This window comes from Limulus polyphemus, unplaced genomic scaffold (assembly GCF_000517525.1).
Source record: "Limulus polyphemus unplaced genomic scaffold, Limulus_polyphemus-2.1.2 Scaffold2687, whole genome shotgun sequence".
Lineage (NCBI taxonomy): Eukaryota > Metazoa > Arthropoda > Merostomata > Xiphosura > Limulidae > Limulus > Limulus polyphemus.
Window position 1 is genome coordinate 57666 of NW_013668297.1, and position 20221 is coordinate 77886.

General features: G+C 31.7%; 1 protein-coding gene across 2 annotated transcripts in view; it reads left to right on the forward strand.

Moving 5' to 3' along the window:
* Nucleotides 1-20221, forward strand: part of LOC106467635 (E3 ubiquitin-protein ligase parkin-like) — an 83154-nt gene that overhangs the window by 55753 nt on the left and 7180 nt on the right. Inside the window, exons 8-10 of one of the 2 annotated variants that reach the window (XM_013928003.2) lie at nucleotides 3985-4065; nucleotides 13325-13445; nucleotides 15031-15340. In XM_013928003.2, coding sequence (XP_013783457.2) covers nucleotides 3985-4065; nucleotides 13325-13445; nucleotides 15031-15140 — 312 coding nt within the window. In that variant the 3' untranslated portion in view covers nucleotides 15141-15340. Of the gene's footprint in view, nucleotides 1-3984; nucleotides 4066-13324; nucleotides 13446-15030; nucleotides 15341-20221 lie in introns of those variants that run through there. The other variant, XM_022395836.1, reaches the window with a different exon arrangement.

The window sequence follows — 20221 nt, forward strand, 5'->3', positions numbered from 1 at the left end:
CATTATTAGTCTCAAAGTGGGTTCCTCGTCATCGAATTTTCAAGAGTATGTTCCTCAACAGTGAAATTGTCCAAACGTTTCATCTGTAGAAGACAGAGCATCATACTTACCAATAAATGGATTAGTTCCATATTTCACTTCCATATTGAAGCAGAAAATCCAGAAGTCTGATGGATATATTCATTTATTTGAAGAGAGCTTGAACAAATTCTTCAACATGAAACAGTGTGACATGCATACTTGCTTTTGGGATGAAAAACTGTCCACACGAGATGCATCAAATCAAAGTTCTTAGGACATGCTACTGATCTATTTGATAAGTGTTCCCTGTTGTCACATACCTCAGTTCTAGAATATATTGCAGATATCCATGGATGGCTCCAGTGTTAATTGGAAATTAGATTAAATGTTAACAATTGAAGCTAGTAAACTCAATCCAAAAAGACACCTGTAGCTAGTTGGATCTTGTCATTTATACACAATTCACAATGCATTTAGAGTTGAGTGTAAAGCAGCTGACTAGAAATTTGAAGAAACTCTGGCAAATTACTATTATTTTTTCAAAGATTCTTCAGCAAGAGCTGATAACTTAGAAAATGAGAGTGGATTCTTGGATCTTCCACCAAAGTTTTGTAAGCACTGATGATTGTGGAACATCAGTTTGTGGAAAAGAGTTTGTCCCTGCTACCTAATCTTAAAAATACATGAGTGCACAGAAAACCCACCAAAACTTAAGTCATTATACAGTATTTGTGAAGCTATTAATTTCCATCTCTTTGTCCCCAAAGCAGTTTTTTCTCTCAGTTGCTAACTAAATCAAGTACTTTCTCAAAGAATTACATGATGAAAAACAGATGTTGCCTTTTATGGCTGTAGATCTCTTTGGTCTTGTTGGGAAATTGTTGGAAATATTTGTCATTTCAAAACGACTGAAAAACTGAAATGGACCACAACAAATTGCAAGCTTGGATTTTACAGATGAAAAGATTTTAAAAGAACCTTCCAAAATTGATACTGGTTTTGTTACAAGGAAAGTCCTTAATGTTTATAAAGAAGGCTACAAAAATTTGTGATAAATATTAGGTCGTCAAGAAATAATGTAGCTTTTTGAAACACTTTCATTACCCCCCCCAAAAAAAACGTACATTACTTATAATAGTTAAACGAACCACCTAAATGTCATGTTAGTGTAGCCTATATAATGTGTAAAGTTTAGTATACTCTAATCCCTTATAGTGATGGCACACAATGAAACACAGATTTGGAATGTAATGCTGTTTGAATACAAGAAGGGAAACAACACCTTTTTAGCCACGAAGAATATCAAAGAAGTTTATGGAAATGTTTTGAACGTTTGTAACTGTCAACAATGGTTCAGCAAATTTCATTCAGGTGACTTAGCCTTAACTCATGAAATGGCCCTGACATTGCATGTCTCTCATGCAAAAATATGTAAACATTTAAGGAATGTGGAAAAACTCCATAATGAAGGTGTTTGGGTGCCTCATGAACTCTCTGATGATCATCGTTTCCAATGTGTGAACATTGCTTCGTCTCTTTTGGCACGTAATTTGCGTGAACCATTTTTTGGAAAGAATTGTCACTAGTGATGAAAAATGGATTCTCTCTGCGAATATTAAATGCCAAAAACAATGGCTTAGTCCTAGACAAAAACCACTTCCGACCCCAAAATGTGGACTCCATCCGCCGAAAGTGATGCTTTGCATTTGGTGGGACATCAGAGGAGTAATTCATTTTGAACTCCTCGATCCATGGCGAACTGTCAATGCAGAGATCTATAGTTAGCAACTGAAACGTTTAATTCAAGTCCTTCATCAGAAATGCTCTTTTAGCTTGTCAAAAAAGTATGATAAAGACAGGCAGAATGGAAGAAAGGGCTGTGGCACTATTCTCAGATGGTAAAAAAAAAAACGTTTTCCATGACATCCCTGCAGTTGCATGATTCAAGAGTTAATATGTTTCAGAGAGAGCAGGACAGACTAGATACTCTATATTTACAAATCTTGTCAAAGAAATATCAATTTCAGATGAATTTAGAAAGTTTTCATAACTCATTTTCCTGTCTCATGAACAGACCAGTTTCAAAAGGGGCTTTTCTGTAAATAAAGAAGCAATTACAGAAAAAGATCAAAGCTTGTCCCTTTATGCTAGGGGAGTCATAATTGACTGCATTAGATATGCTGGTAATGTCCTGAATGTAAACATAACGACAGAAGTTTTTACCTTTGTTGGACAAAAGTATAGGTTGTAGTTTGAAGTGAAGAAATCCAGAAAGCAGAAATCACAGAAAGGTCAAAGAAGTTGAATTGGAACTGGAAGATCTCAAAAATAAGAAGATCAGACTTGGGTCTGACATTAAGCAGCTCCTTTCATCAGCTGATGTAAATTCTGAGAAAGCTAAGGGAACGAAATGTTAGCCACCTCACAATGGTCAATTCCCCAAAAAAAGCTGTTAGAAAGAAGGAAGAATTCTTGAAGGTTGTCATAGTGAGAATTGAACAGAAACTTTCAAACAAGAAATGTGCTAGATTATTAATCAAAAATATTACTGCCTTATTTGTATGATATTTACCTTTTAAAATGTACATCCAAGTGCAGTTTTTCTATAACCCATACGAAATGGTCCTTGAATTTCTAAAAATGGTCATTGAAAAGTCATGAAATTTCATTTCTGTATAGTGATATGCTTACAAGAATAAGCAGGTGTAGGGATGAATTAACCAACACATGTTTCTGAGTGGGAATGCAAGCCCCATCTGGCTCATGACAACCACTACAAATGGTTTGGTTATTAGTATAAAGGGTCGCTTGTACAACACTTCCAAGTAGACACCATGGCCTACTTCTGACTCAGTTACAATATTACTTATTAGAAATACCAGTTATGTATACATTGGTTTCCAACTGGAGAAGTTTACTTGAGAGCCAAGGAAACAGTCATAATGTGTGATTACAAAGCAAGACATTTCGTGACTATTTTGAAATATATATACATTTATACAAAACAGTAAGAATTATTGAATGTTGTAATGAAGCAGCATATTTTAAATTAGTAATAAATTATAAATAATCTTTAAATTGAAGCAACATACTTCAATTCACTAGTAAATAATGACTAATAACATCTAAATCATGGAATAGTACCTAATACCTTCAGTTCAGTAAGTTCTGCTGTTAGTTAAATAACTTATTTTTAATATAAAAAATTTTAAACTTGGGGAAGTTGAAGTTTACATGATGGCTGATTCTAAGCAATAAACACATCAAGAAAAAATGATTATAGGTTGATTTTTTAACTAAGTGACTGCTGAATATACTTGGTTAGTAGTCTGGCTAGCTGACTGACAAACTGACTATGCACTTACTTAAGGTTTTTATATATTATGTTATAATATATAAAGTGAGCATGAGAGGGTCTTTTCCTAATATGTTTAGGAATTCTGCTTAGAAGTTTCTTGAATCAATGTCATCGTGTGGTTTATGCACATGGACCAATTACACTATCAATATTCTGAATTTTATTTCCTTTTCAAGCTTCCCATATGAATCTTTTGGTAATCATTAACTTTACCCATGCTGTAGTGTTATATCTCTGATTAGCTCTCCTTAGATCATGAAACTGTGTATTCCAGACTTTTTGTGCTGATCCTTTGTGACTATGTAAAGTAGTTTTCAAACCTTAAGCTGCTATCTCACATTGTGTAGTATTTCAAAGAAGAGATGTTCTGGACTTGCTTTTTTTTGTAAATGTAATCAAAACATCTATAATAAGTAAACTATTTATCTTCTTTAATTTATAAAATTGATAGTAACTAATAAGAAGATTTATTCATGGTTTAGTCTGTTAATTTTAAGAATTATTATTTTGTAATATATTTTTTTCAAAAGAGAAATATGTAAACTTAATATATTTAAAGTATCTACTAAAAAAAGTAAGACTGTCTTCCTTTGTTTGTTTTATAGTTTGTGTTTTGCCGTTTGTGTCTTCAAGGCTATCATATTGGAAGGTGTGAGCCTATTGATAACATAAACACTACACAAGAGGTAAGTTTCTTGTTTGTATTTGTTTTTCAGATATCTATAATAATAAAAGGATGTGTCTGTGTGTGTGTGTGTGAAAAGGATGTGTTTCTGTGTGCATGTGTGTGACTGCCATAACTCCAAGAGGAAAGAACCTAGAAACCTGAAATTCTGCCCATATACTAAGTGGACCCTAAGTAATATGAGGAACCACCTCTTATTTATAATATTATTATTATTATAAAGAGTTTCTGTATGTCTGCCTGTGATTTCTTTTGGAAAACAACCAATATTGTCGAACCTGGAGTACTGCAATGGTAAAAATTTGTAATAGATTCTGATAAAATGTGATAGAAATTTATGATACCAAATATAAATGGAAAATATTTAACACAATGATAAAGTTCTTTTGATAATAAATAATTCTTAATTTACTGTACTTTAGTTACGGCATTTTTATGTTTCTAGAAAATATTAATACTTAAAATATTTTTGACTGTTCTTCTATGCTACAATAGGTTCTAAATACACAAACTGACATAGTCATCTAGAATATATCAACCAAATATTCTGAGGGAAGCTGGGTGCTTTTGCTAGTATATTTATAAAATTTAGCTTTGCTGTTTATCGTTGCATTTTTAGAAATATTGCTCACTTCTCTATAGATCAAATATCTTATGCCACTGCTAAAAAGTTTTTTGCTCATGCACCAAGCCTTTGAAGGAAATTCTTATGCCTACATATAATAACGTTTACTGCAACATTTTGTAATGCAATCAGCATTATACTATACCCTTCACCAGTAGGAAATCGTCATATCCTCCAAGCACAGTATTCTTCTTGAGAACTTCATGCATTTCAAAAGCTCATTCATTTCCTTGACATTTTAGTGCTCAGTTATGTTCATTTTATTCAGAATTATAGAATTTTCTGCATTCTTCTTGTTGCTTTAACTTTCTGTTACTTTGATAAAAGTAATACGCCATTTAAACCACAATCAGCTAACAGATGTTTCTGCTTATAAAAGCTATCTTCAAATTTTGTACACCAAAAAAAACTTTTCAAATATTTAAAAATGTTTAATCCTTTTAATTATGCATTTTAAAACATAAATAATACATAATTTACTAAAATATGACAGTAAGACCTAAATACAATTTAAACTGTATCTCTAACTATAACATATTTAGGTAAGAAACAACCACAAGTGCTATAGTTGATCAAGCAGCCAACAATACTACAGTCAATTTCATGTAATCTGTGATGATGACTTGTCACTAATTTAAAAGTAACCATTGTTAGTTTATACTGTAAAATGAGTCTTTTCTAGTTGTTATACACATGTTATGTGTAATGTCTACATGGAAAGGATAAAGCTCAAACAAATATGTTGAAGGTGGGTGTGACAGTTGTCAGGGGTTGAAAAATATATACTACTTGATTTAACTTTATTCATTCAGAGTACTTTGAAAGAAATGAGTCAGAATGTAATGTAAGCATCTTAGTGGCTAGACATACCTCTACTCTATTACCATCGTATTATTGAAGATACAAAGAGCCAAATTAGAGATTTTTCATAGCTCGTTGGTCACAATAATACATCTGAAGTTGAAGTAGTTTTTTAAAGGTTTTATTTTGTAATAAAGGGCTTAAAACTTGGATAAAATAAAACTTCAAATCATAATACACATTATAATATTAAATTCATTCACATACATTAATATTAAAGGTGCTTAATTAAATTTTAAATGTAACACAGTGGCTTGTACAGAAAAGCATTTAAAGGAGCTCCTCTTGCAAAAGGGTTAATGCAAAAAAAAACTACAGTCTCCCTTGCTTTCTCAAATTCATTATGATAGGGTCCTACTATTTCAGCAGTGCTTTGGCTCTGTTTTACAGCTTTTATGAGATCGAATTGATTCTTTTTGTAACATTTTAGAGACACCATTCACAGTTCTTATAATTTTGCACTGAAAGACTACAAGAAAAACAAACTTGAAACATTGAAGCTTTTTTAAACCCTATTGCTTCAGATGTTATAGATCCTATAGATCATTTTCCATATGGTTCTGCTATGAGTAGTGTCTGTCGAAAAGCTTCAGCAGATATTTCCTTTGCAACATCTCAACCAACAATTGGTCCAATTATCAATGCTATTTTCAAGTTTGGAACAACTCAACTTTCAAGATCTACGTATCTACATGTGCCGATGTTTCTATTTACCAACATTATATTTTAAGATTTGTGCAAGAACTCAGCTAACATATGTTTCTGCATATAAAAGTTATCTTCAAGTTTATTTCAGAAATTTATTTTATGCAATGATTGATGATTCTGCCAACAAGAGCTTAATGCTAATTGGTTAACTGAGTAACATTATTTTAGGTTACACTCTCAGTGAACATTAAGTAAGAGACATGCATAAACAAAATAGAAAATGTATGTACTTCAACATAAACTGCAAAATAAGGGCTTTACAATTTAGTTTCTTTCTTGTTGAAAAAGTTCAAGAAGTGGTTTAATGTATTTCTGATTTTTTTCACTTTTGAACATTAGTTTAAACCCTACATCTAAAAGAAGTTTATTTATTAAAGCAGCAGAAGATTTCAATATCTCATTTAATTCCTTTCTTTTATTATTAAACTTAACATTCCTTGATTGTTTTATTTTTTGTATAATTGATAACAAGACATTTCTACACTTATTCAGCAAGTACAATAATACAATGTTGTGTCCATGAGCTGCATAAGATTAGATAAGAGTTAACCGTGTATATTAAGTATATTAATGTAACATGAAAAACTTTATGATTTTATCATTGAAAAAATGTGCAGATATTTATATTTTTGACAGTAAAATTTTGCAAACTTATGTGAATTATTGAAGATTGAAAATATTGAGCCTTGATAAGTAGTGAATCAATGAACTATATTTCCTGTAAAACTCCATTTCTGCATAACTATTTAATGTGTTGCTCTTTGACCACAATCAGAAGGTTGGTATCTGTATATTACACCCTCATTAATCCCAGACAACAAGTGTTTCTCTTTATATAAAACCCTCTTTAACCCCAGACAGTAGGTGGGTCTTTGTATTGTGAGCCCTCTTTAACCCCAGACAGCAGGTAGTTCTCTGTATAGTGAACTCTCTTAACCACAGTCAGCAGGTGGAACTCTTTGTAGCAAATCCTATTTAACCACAGTCAACAGGTGGGTCTCTGTATACTAAGCAGGGTGGCAAAAAATTGGTGATTTATTTTTTTAAATCAAATTTTTCTTATACTTTGATCCAGATGCAAGATCTTCATATTAAACATATTTATTTTCTCTTTAATACTTGCCATGGGCAGGTCAAAGTGTGCATGTCATGACTCATTAGAGAATTAAATTCAACATTTATTTAATCTATTTTCATAGTATATGAATAAACTTATAAACCAAATATTAATATCATATGAGTTTTAAGTTCTTAATTTTATAAGGAGATACTTTAAAAAATCCTCTAGTATGAGAATGATGGCATTTCTTGTTTAGGTTTTTTCCTCTATTCTAAGTTATTTACCACCCCCTCCAAGAAGTATGGAATTTTATAATTTACTCATTATAATATAGATATTACTCAGGAAAAACATAATGTTTATAGCCTTCAATCTGATTTATCTAAGGAGTCATAAACTAAAATCAGATCCACTTGCCACACCCACCTGTCACATTCCATCTTTCACAAATTGCCAATAGTTCTCCGAGACATTTTATACTATATTATTTGTAACCAACAGAAAGTCAAATCTATCAAATGACATATTGTATTACCTTGTTTTCTGTACAGATCCTTAGCTATTTAGCTTCCGTTTTGAAACTATTCTCATGGAAATCATATCAATAAGCTTAGCTGAATTTTGAAAAATTTTTAGAAAGCCAGGAAAATTGTGATACTTATAGGACATTGATTGCTTTGTGCATTTTATTATTTGTGTTCTTTCAAGCTGTATTTAATTCAATAAAAAATTTAGTTGAATAGAGTTGTTTAAACATTGTTTAACAATAAGTAAAAGCTTGGAATGGTCTATTCTTTCATTGGGGGTGTGTCTCGAGCCAGACTAGTTTCGGAGAATTCCACTCCTCATCATTGATCCTGCACACTACCACCAATGAAGTAACAGACCAAACCAAGCCTTTATAATAAGTAGTAAGGTATTGAAAATCGAAATGGTGTATTTAAGTGTTTTTTACTCACAAAAAAGAAACCTATCATTCTATAGGTATCTGAAGAACTTTTAACATTTTGCCACAGTTTAATTCTTTGTATTGTTAGCCGACACTGGGCAGCTGGTATATAATTGAATAGAGTTGTTTAAACATTGTTTAACAACAAGTAAAAGCTTGAAATAGTCTATTCATTCATTAGGGGTGTGTATTGAGCCAGACTAGTTTCGGAGAATTCCACTCCTCATCAGTGACCCTCATCTAGTGTAGTAGAACCATTAGTATAAAAAAAAAGTAGGGTTAAGTTTCACCAGCAATTGATGGCAAAAAACAAGATTTAGGTCAGTACCATATTTCTTATTTTCATGTGTATTTTTTTGTCTATTATTATGAAAGTAACTAAAATGTAAAAATTATAAACTTGTTAGGTTAGCTAATGTTAGATTAGGTAACATAATAATAATAAACACTTTTTACTACGTATGCTAATGAATAACTCATGCGAATGTAATTCGATACAGTAACATGAGCTATATGTTCGCCAAGTGATTTACAACTTGTGTGGTAGGATTATTAGTTAGACATATTTCAAAGGACAATAAAACAATGAAATTTAAGTAGCAGCAGATGTTACGAGCCTTAAACAACTGTATTTTCCTGTTACAAATTGCAGCCATTCTAGAAAGAAGAAAGGGTAATTTTATTTCATATTTTTGTATGGTGGTTTCAAGGCTGGTCAACTTTACTGAGTGTGAATAGAGTTAGGGTAGAGAAAATAACAGATAAAATATAGAGTCTTATTGAAAAAGAACATTTGATATTTATTTAGGATGTTTTAGAGATTACACCAATGAAATATGAACATTTTCAAGTGAAGAAAAATATTTTTAATCTGAACATGAAAATCACTTTGCACTTGGAGCAGTCGACATTGTGAATCCATATATTCACAGACAAATCTCCAGTAAAAAATATTTAATTTGTGCACAAAAAATTTGTAATGTTTACTGAAAGCTTGCTAACTTTCTTGAAGATGCACTTACTTATTAAAAGTTATAATATGGGAATTCTGATGGCTATTTTGAGGTTAAAAGTCAGTGTAATCCAACAACCTAGTATGGAAAGAGCTAACCACAATCAGAAGGTTGGTCTCTGTGTAGCTCCAGACAACAGGTGAGTTTCTGTTTAGTAAATCCTCTTTATCCACAATTTTCAGCTCTTTCTCTGTATAGTAAATCCTCTTTAACTCCATATAACAGATGGCCTTCTGTATAGTAAATCCTCTAACCCTAAAGAACAGATGGATCTCTGTAAAGTAAACCTTCTTTATCCACACTTAGCAGCTTGGTTTCTGAATAGTAAACCCTCTAACCATAGTCTGGAGGTGGTTGTATGTGTAGTAAACCCTCTTTTACCCCAGACATCAGGTTGTTAAAGAGTTTTTAACTCCTGAAATCAGGTTGTTAACTGTATATTAAACCCCAGAAAACAAATTATTCTCTATATAGTAAATCCTCTTTAACCCTAGACAGCAGGGTATATTTGTACTGTAAACCTTCTAACTAGTCAGCAGGTGGGTCTCTGTATAGTAATCCCTTTTTAATCACAGTCAGCAAATGGTTGTATGTATAGTAAATCCTCTTTAACCACACTGAGCTGATGGGTTTCTGTATGGTAAACCTTCTTTAACCACAGACAGCAGATGAGTCTCTATATAGTTAACCCTCTTTCACCCCAGATGGAAGGTGGTTATCTATATAGTTAACACTCTTTAACCCCAGATAGAAGGTAGTTCTCTATATAGTTAACCCTCTTTAACTCCACATAGAAGGTGGTTCTATGTATAGTAAACCCTCTTTAACTCCAGTTATCAGGTGTGTGTCTGTTAGTAAACCCTCTTTAACCCCAGACAGCAGGTGGTTCTCCATACAGTATAACCCATTTTTAATCCTGTACATCTTGTGGTTCTTTGTATTTTATAATTCCTCTTTTACCTCAGACAGTAGGTGGTTTTCTGTATAGTAAACCCTCTTTAACCCTATTAAGGAAGTTATCTGCATAGTAAACTTTCTCTTTAACTCCAGTTAGAAGGTTGGTTTCTACATAGTAAAGCCTCTTTAACCTCAATCAGCAAGTGGTTATCTATATAGTAAACTATCTAATTCCAGTACGAAAGTGGTTCTGTTTATAATAAACTCTCTCTAACTCCAATCTGTATAGTCAATTCTACTTAAAACCTCAATCAGAAAATGTGTATTTGTACACTAAACTCTCTTTAACCTTAGTCAAGCATTGAACAGATATCTCAGTTGAATCAAGGATGCTCACTGAGCAGCTGTTTAATTATTGTACTACTGGTGAAAGAATAATACATATATGACTGGTATAATAATGCAAGAAAAAGAACAGAAAAGCCAGAGGAAATCTAGAGTGAATTTGTTGATTGTGTGGACACAAGGAGTGCAAGGTTTGTTGGTAAATAAGAAAATATAAAATGGAGAAGAAAAAATAAAAATGGTAAGAACTTTAAAAAGTAAATGATATATACAGTGCTCACAAGGCCTTTTGCCTAGTACCAGGACTCATTATGCTGACTGGAATAGGACAGACATGTTAACGGTAAAGACTCGTATCATCATTTACTTGACTATAGACTAACAACTGGTTTAGTTTGAACTAATGCAGGTTTATGAAGTTTATGGTTTTTGATAATACCAAATTATTTGTTTTACTTTGAATTAACTTTCCTCGTCATTTGGAAGATTTTATTGAGGTTCTGAGAAGAAATAATCTTTTTGTACAAAATTTGTTACATTTTTTCTAAATTTACCTAATTGCAAATCAATTAAATTATTCAGAATAATTATTGGGAGTCTAATGAAGAAGGTTTTGGATTATTTAAAGATTTTTAAGTTGACTGAAATAGCTAAGATAGTCAGTTCAACCATACTCCATTAAAAGATGAGTAAAGGATTTCTATATTTTGAAGGTAATTACAATGAGGCAACTTTAGATACATGAGTACGTAATTGCTACATTATTTATTTTGCATGTAATCTTAACATGTTTTATTCTCACAAGTCTGTTGTCAAGATGTATACTTAGAAATTTAATATTATTATTAGAAATAATGGGAATATAGTTTTTGTAAAACACATGAAGTTTTATATAGCTGTGTCATGGCTCTCCTTACAGGACTGATTCTGTTCTGTTTCATATTTGAATTTAACTTCAGGCAGAAAATATTTTTTGTAAATGTTTAGCATTTTTCATGACTTTATGGTTTGATGAGTATATTTTACATGATCTTCAAGAGCAATTATTTTAATTCTAAATATAGCAATTGTTACAGACCAGAACTATAATTTGGTTTTGGTTGTTTAACCAAGTCCTGGTACTGCAGAGTAGGTCATTTCTGATAAAAGCGTTGTTAAATATGTTTAGCCTGATATCCAACATGTGGTGAAGTTGTAACAATGTCTGTCATGATATAAAAGACTGTTTAGTTTAGATGTTATTGATTGATGTTTTTTTGTGAGTGAATTTTTTATTATTGTTTAGTTTTTGTTATAACAAGAGTTAAAAGCAGATGATTGTAGGAGGTTTTGTTAATAATTCATTGATGTTGAGACTATTGAACATCTTTTGCAATACATTGATGTTGAGAATATAAAAGACAGACAGACGATTAGGTGATAAAGATATAAATATCGCGAAATGAGTGGGAAGCAGCAGACAGATAACAGCAGAAGAAAGTAAAGTTACAAAAGGAAAATTTAATTACTGTAGAAGAGATAGGACTAACGTTTAATATGCTAGAGTAAGACTAACAATAGAAAAGAAGATAAGAAAAATAATTTATTCCATCAAAGCAAGGTTCTAAAGTAATTGAATCAGCCTGAGTGCACTTTGACAGAAGGAACGGAGGATCTTCAGAAGAAAGAAGACCAAACGATTACGGTAACTCACACCACAATTCTAAGTGAATCATACACAGAATACTAGCGCGATAGTAATAGAGAAGATGGTTTGGCATGTCAGCTGAAATTCTAAAGTAATTTAATAGGCCTAAGTGGTTATTTGACAAGAAGGAGAGTGTGTTGAAGAATTTGTTGTACATACATTTAACTTGTTCCAAATATGTATATATATATATATATTATTTTTAAAACAAGTGAAGTGTGTACTATTTAATTATCATTAACAAGTCACAGAAACTTACTGTAGATGAATGCTAAGCCCAACAGCAACATAGTATATATTTATATACTATCAAGAAATATAACTAAAAGCATTTTTATTTTGACACTTGGCAAAAAAGAAAGTATTATATTTTATATTCTTACAATGTCTGTATTTTTGTTACTGAAATACATTGAAAAGTAACAGATTTTGATAACATATGATGCAATAATCTTGTTAACTACAACCAAAAGTTAAAATGTTTGTGGTTATCAGCCACTTTGATATTTAACATTGCTCCATCCAAAGTAGTGGTTGTAGTTGTATACCACCTGTCTTACAACATTAGTATTTAAGCCCAAGGTCATAAGATGAAATGTTTAGTGTTGAAAATAATTATAAAGCATCTCTCTTTCATTTACTTAATTTCAGAATATCTACCAAAAGGTTCCTTTTATCTTGTAGAGGAATGACGTATATGTATTATAATCCCTAATAAATCCCTAATAACACTTTTTCACCCAGTTCAGAACACAGTTTCTGAAGGTTATATTTAATTTGTTAACTTTTAAATATGTATTGAAGTAAATTATGGAACTAAAAAAAAATTGTTTCATTTCAAATTTCTGACTCTTTAGCTGCAACAGCCTTAAAGCATTGGTAAGGTTAAATACTTTAGAAAAGACATATTACTGTAAGCTTGTCATAGTTGATATATCTGGGTGGTGGTGTTCTTTTAGGTTAGTCTGTATAGTTGATTTCTGGAATACAGAATAAGTATATTTCAGTTCATTAAGTAATTCAGTAATAACTAACCTGTGGATATTGTGCTAATTTTGTGTAAGTTGTGTGTTTCTTTATAGTAACTGAGAATACTTTTTTTTATGTTTTCAAAGTACCCTTACATTTTGAATGATGAAAATGTGGAACAAGCAAGATGGGAAGAAGACACTAAAAAAACAATAAAAAGTACAACAAAACCATGTCCAAAATGTCGAACGTCAACTGAAAAAGATGGTAAAAAGCTCCTTCAATTGATTTTTTGTTTTCTTTTTCTCTTGAACAGTGTATGAATAACATTCATACATGTAAATAACACAACTCCAGGATTATAATGCATAATTATAAGTTCAGCCATCAAGAAACATTCCTGTATTCATACATGTACACAGCAGAATAAGTAACAAATTATGGTTACATGTGGGATTGTTTTTTGATGTTTTATACAGTCTGTATGCTTATAATGATTAGGCTGTTTTGTTTTTTGTTGTTGTTAACAGGTATTACAGAGCAGTTCTGTACATATAGTAAGACATGGAATAACAGATATCGCCAGGTTACCTTGTTGTTTACATATAGTAAAATATGGAATAATTAATATTACCAGGTTAGCTTGTTGTATACGTATAATAGGACATAGAATAACGAACATCACCAGGTTAGTTTATGGTACACATGTAATAGGACATGGAATAACAAATGTCACCAGGTTATAGTAAGAATATAGTAAGACATGGAATATATATTACCAGATTACTTTATGGTATACATACAGTACAATATGGAATAAAAACTATCACCAGTTTAGTTTACCATAAACTATTGGATGTGGAATAATATGATGAATATCACCAAGATAACTTGTGGTATTTATGTGCACTGATATCCAGCAGGTAAGTTATGAGTATATGCCAAAAACGACAAATTCAGGTAATGGTTTGTTAGAGAATAAATTTATCTCGGACAGTAAGTTTATTTTTATTTATTTGACCGGCTGGACTCTATAGCATTTTGAAAACTGGGTTAGGAGTAACGATGTATTGCGCTGTTAAGTTGGAACAAAAGTTCTTAAGGTCAATCAAAATAATCACTGTGTTGTGAAGACTAGCAAAAGTTTATGACCTTTCTAACTATGTAAGAGGACTCATTTAAAAAATATTTTAAAAATGCAGGATACCTGCAAAGAAAGGAAGGGTGAAATGTAACAGTTTTCCACTGCAACATGTATACATATAACAGGCCATGGAATAACTGAAACCATCATTTGTGTATTTCTTGTTCTGCACATATAACATAAAATTTTGAATATCACAAAGTTAGCCATATTCTTTGTTCTTTGCACATATTTTAAATGCCTCAATATAAACATATTGTGTTCTGAATGTATACATATTTTGCATCAGAAAGTGCTCTTGAGGACCTTTTCAAATAGATGAGTTTTAAGTGGCATCATACTATCTATGAAATATAAGTTTAACATAACAGCAAATGTACAACGTTTCGACAAGGTTTTGTCATCATAATGTGATAGTTAAATTAGTCTCTTAACATGTTCTTGCACTGTTATAGCCAACAGAGCAAAATAAAACTTGAAAGAATTTGATTAAAAGTATTTCATTTGGCATTGTCCAACTTGTTTATTGACTGATTGGAAGTGCACTCTTTATAGCTGCTGTTTTGAATGTCTTCAATAAGAATATTCTCTTATTTTCTCAAAGAGAAATAGTAGTAAAATATTACTTGTTAGTGTCTGGAACACAGATTTATTAGTAAGTATAGATTTTATTAAATTTATTTTTCTGTTCTTTTTTTACATTTGTAGGTGGTTGTATGCACATGGTTTGCACTCGACCACAGTGTGGTTATCATTGGTGTTGGATGTGTCAAACAGAGTGGACAAGAGATTGCATGGGAAATCATTGGTTTGGTTAATGCATGCTGTTGTTTATCACTGACATGGTAATGTCAGAGTGTACAAAGGTTTGCAATCAAAATCATTGTTTGGCTGTTCTGAAGTCTTATGTCAGCTTAGTGACTTCTTTGTTTAGGATTTTTTCTTTTGTAAATGAAACCTTTATTGAGAAAATGTAATTTGACTTAAACTTCTTTAAATAAAACAGACATTGACCTTATGTCAGATATTATATAGTATTAGGTCTAAAAAGGCATATATTTATATTTTTTATTTTGTACAAAAAACAGTTTTAGTATTTTAACAATTAAAAACATTTTGAGGTACATATTTACTGGTACAACTTAACAACAGAAGAACTACAGCATTTTTTCTCACAGAAATTGTTTTTATGCATACTTGATTTTTTTCTTACCACAGGCATCTTTTGTGCATATGATGAGGTTTTAATGAATTACATTCAAAATTTAAGTAAACTACTTTATTATCATGGTATGCAAATAAATGTTGCATAAAAAATGCAGCAAATAAACCTAATTTTAATAATGTATACCTTTTAAGTTCTGTATTTTATAAAGTGGTATTAAAAACAAAATACTGAATTTCCCCTAGTATAAGAATTGTTTCATTTTCTCTCTAGTCATTCTCTATTCTCTAATTTATTTACCACCCTTAGAAGAAGTATGAAATTTAATGTAAATTACTCATTATAATGTTTTTATTGGTCAAGCAGCGCATAATTTTCATACCTTATTTAAACCATTAGCTGCGGATGATGGATATTTCCGGCATTCAAGTTCTATGGCTCAGTTGCGAATGACGGAAATATCCGTCAATCGCACATATATAACTATAACTCTATGCAAATGACGAAAATTACCATTTTATTGTGATTGATGGCAACTCCGTTTTATCTGTGAGTCAGAAAATGGCAACTGAGCTGCTCCTGCAGCAGTTAATGGGTTAATTACAGAGCCTTCAAATAGATCTGTCAAATCTCTTTCTGATATTGCCAATAGTTCTCTCTCACATTTAGTACTATATTATTTATAACCAATGGAAAGCCAAAGTATTAATCTGAAGAATGATGTATTATATTACATTGTTTCCTGTACAGAGAATTCTCAATTTTGCTTTCAGTTCAAACTTTCTTCCCATGGGAAACACATCAGTGAGCTTAGCTGAATTTTTAATGGCTCTTGTTGCATAGTTAGAAAACCACAAAAATTGTGATAGTTATAGGACATTGTCTGTTTTTTACATGTGATTATTCTGTATTCTTTGGTGCGTTATTAAATTAAATAAAAATATTATTTAGTACAGTAGTACCATTAATGTAAAAAAAATAGGGTTAAGTGTCATCAACAGTCAAAGGGGGAAAAAAAAAAGACCTAGGTAAGTAATTCTTTTCATATTTTTCATCTATATTCTTCACTTGTTATTACAAAAGTAACTAAATTTAATAATTGGAAAATGTTTAGGTTAGATAAGGTAAAATAAAGAATAAAAATAGTAATAATAATTTTTCACAAGATACATTCACGAGTAGTCCATGCGTTATGTAATTCTATACTGTAGTGTGAGCTGCTTGTTTGTAATGTGATTTACAACTTATATGGCACGAATATTAACAGTATATATCTATTTATAATAACATTTTGTTTTATTGCCTTTTGAACTGTGTCTAACCACTATTAGCACCATTATAAGTTGTAAATCATTTGGGGAAACATGCAGCTCACATTGCACCATTGAATTACATTACCCATGAGCTGCTTGCTTACATCCCTTGTGAAATATTTTTATTCTATTATTATTATTTATTTTACCTAATCTAACCTTAACTAACCTAAAGAGATACCTATTTTTACATTTTAGTTATTTTTTATAGTAATAAATAAAGAATAAAAATGAAAAACAAGAAGTAAAGTACTTATACAGATTTTTTTTTTTTTGCTGTCAACTTAACCCTATTTTTTCTATACTAATGGTAGTAGTGCATTAAATAATTTTTATTTAATTATATAATGCACTAAATAACATAGACTAATAACATGCAAAAAGCAGACAATTTCCTCTCACAATTGCAATTTTTCTGGCTTTCTAACTATGCGACAAGAGTCGTTACAAATTCATCCAAGCAAGCCGTTGTCATTCCCATTGGAATCAAAGTTGTATTTCAAGTGAAATTGACGATTCTCTGTTCAGGACACAATGTAATCTAATACCTCATTTGATATATGAAAACCTTGGCTTTCTATTAGTTATAGGTAATATATAATTATACATAAGAGAGAACTGTTAACACATCCTGAAAGAGAGGATGTGACTGGTGGGTGTGGCAAGAGGGGTCTGATTTTCTATTTGATAGCTGTGTAACCAAACAAAACTGAAGGCTATACAAATTATGATTTGTCTGAGCAATGATGATTTTATAGTGAGTAATTTACATTGAACTTTGTACTTTTTGAAGGGGTGATGGATAAAGTAGAGAAGCGAAGATACCTAGAGAAAATGTGTCACACTAGGGAAGTTTGGGATTTTTCTTAATATTGTCTTATCTAACTAAGAACTTAAATACTATTAAAGTATGGATTATTAACTAAGATTTTATGCCAAACTAATTGGTATAACATAAATAAAAAGTAGTTTAATAAAATTTTGAATGTAAGACACTAAAACCTTGTTATGTGCAGCACAGGATACCCGTGGTGATAGGGTTAATTGCCAAAGTTTGTTTATTGTGTTTTGACCGTAAGCTGCTAATTAATTGAGTTTCTTTTATATACAATCTTTTCTCATCTTTTCCTCTTGTAAGAAATGTTAAATGAGCAATGTATTGCTAAGTCACATTCAATAAGAGTGTGATTACACATAGCTGATTTGTTTTGCATGTTGTTTTATGTGTGTTTGTAATCATCTAGAACTACTTAGGTTTACAGATAGGACATTTAAATTTGTGCACTGTATTGAACAGCTGTCTTTTGTCTTTTAACTTGAACAAATATTATGATCTACAGATAGGTTTATAGGTAACTTTTAAATTATCTCAATGAATAACCTCAATGAAAAGTTAACAAAACAGATTGTTCACAATCAATATTTTTGCTAGTATATGGCTATGTTATTGACCAAGGTTGTTTAGGAAGGTCCTATTTTTATTTTTCAGGGTTATTGACCTTACTCAAATAAACATATTGTTATTTGGAAAGTCATTTTTCTTTAAAAAATTTTAATGTTTTGAAAACTCCTTATGAAATCAATCACACATGCTGGTGATTTTATAAGCATGATGAATCAATATATTAATCATGATTGTTTTTGATATGGTACATTACCTCATCTCACATGTATAGCTGTTCTTCTTCAGTGCTGCTCTCTATATACAAAAATATTTTACATGCTACAAGCCTCGAACTTCCAGGTACCCCACGATGAACATGGTTCAACAGTGTCTTGCATATAAATCATCATGTGACAGCCTTCCGCCAGTAAGAGTGTGACACACCCTCCTGATGCATGTGACTCCTATTCGATTCTACTGAATTATCACTTCTCATTAGGCAGTGATCGAGTTTAGATGTTTTTCACTTGTACTCTTTTTGCATGTTCATCTAATTTTTTTTGCTAAGTAGTGATTTACTTATTCATTTATTTGCAACAGTTAGTTTTGTTTGTAGTAGTTTGCCATAATAACTTACCTTTGTTTATTGATTTTTTCTTCTCATTTTCGAGTTCTTCACAGTTTAAAATGAATTCCGAAGCTTGTGTTTTACAATTTCTGATACCATTACCACTACTTCGAATGTCGTTACTGACTTCAGGTCTGAGGGTCTTGATTAAGAATTTTTCAGCTATCATTCTTCAGGAGATTGATCATTATATGAGGCATCCTTTTCCTCCTGACAATGTTCGGGTTCCTCCTGCATTTTCCAAACCTGTTCATGATGAGGAGGATTTTGGCTGGTTTTTTTTCCTGTGCTATGCCTTCCCATGCATCTTTTACAAAATCTACTAGGCCTAACTCTGCCTTTTTGGATATGCTTTCTCAGGTGTGTTCCAATTTTACAGTTTTCATATGATGCCATTTCTTTTTTTTAACATGTCACCCGTCATTAGGGCCCCTTGTTTTCCTTCCTTATGCGGAGCATTACATTTCTCAGTTGAGGGCTGGTGTTAGCATGCCTCATCTTCCATGGACTTCTGATCATTATGCTTTAGCTTATCAGAAGCTGCTCAACTTTTTCTCAACACCCAGCAGTTAGTCACTTTTTCTCATGTGAGGGACTGTACCTGATAATCATATCCATTTCTCCCACTTCCTTTTTCCCACCATTATCTTACCTTTAAAGCTTTCCTACAGTATTTGTCCAACATACATCTCCTTTCTGAGGCACTCCACTGAGGGGGTTTTTTGGGATTACACTTTCTGTCCTTACTCCTTATTGGTGTTATTGCCCTTTTTGGCCATATCCCTTCATATGTGATTTTGTTGCTGTTGGGATCTTAGTGGGAAGGAGTCTGTTTTTTCAGAGGTTAATCTACCTTCCCTCTTATATTTATGACTTTTGGATGGCTCCTTTTCTCCATCTGTTTGTTTTTGGTGATTTTCCAGAGTCTTTTGATTCACGCATGGACTCTGTGATTGGGCACATTTCGTTTTTCCTGGAGTCTCACCTCCATTGTTCATTGGAGGTAACTATACAGTCAGACATGTGGCCTCCACATCATATGATTATCTTCCCCTGTCATCATTGGGTAGATGTTTCTTCCTTGTCGGGGAACCGCCTTCCAACTTTTGCCATCCTTCAAACTTTGGTGCAGCTGTGACTGGGTAAGCTATATTTTCTCTCTATATATACACCTGGAAAAAAGTTAAGCACCTCCAAATATTTTTCAGGATTGCTTATTGAAAGTAAGGTTTAATTTTCATGATGTTGAGCAATGTTCATAATTTCAAACATAATTAAAAGGATGTGAGCATTCAGGTGTGACATTTAATTCAGGCGCGTTTTTTTCCCCACGTGCAACTTGCTCCCTTCTTCACGTCCAATATGCACTATTTTCTCGTGCATCAAATCCGCATTTAACTCCCGAATTT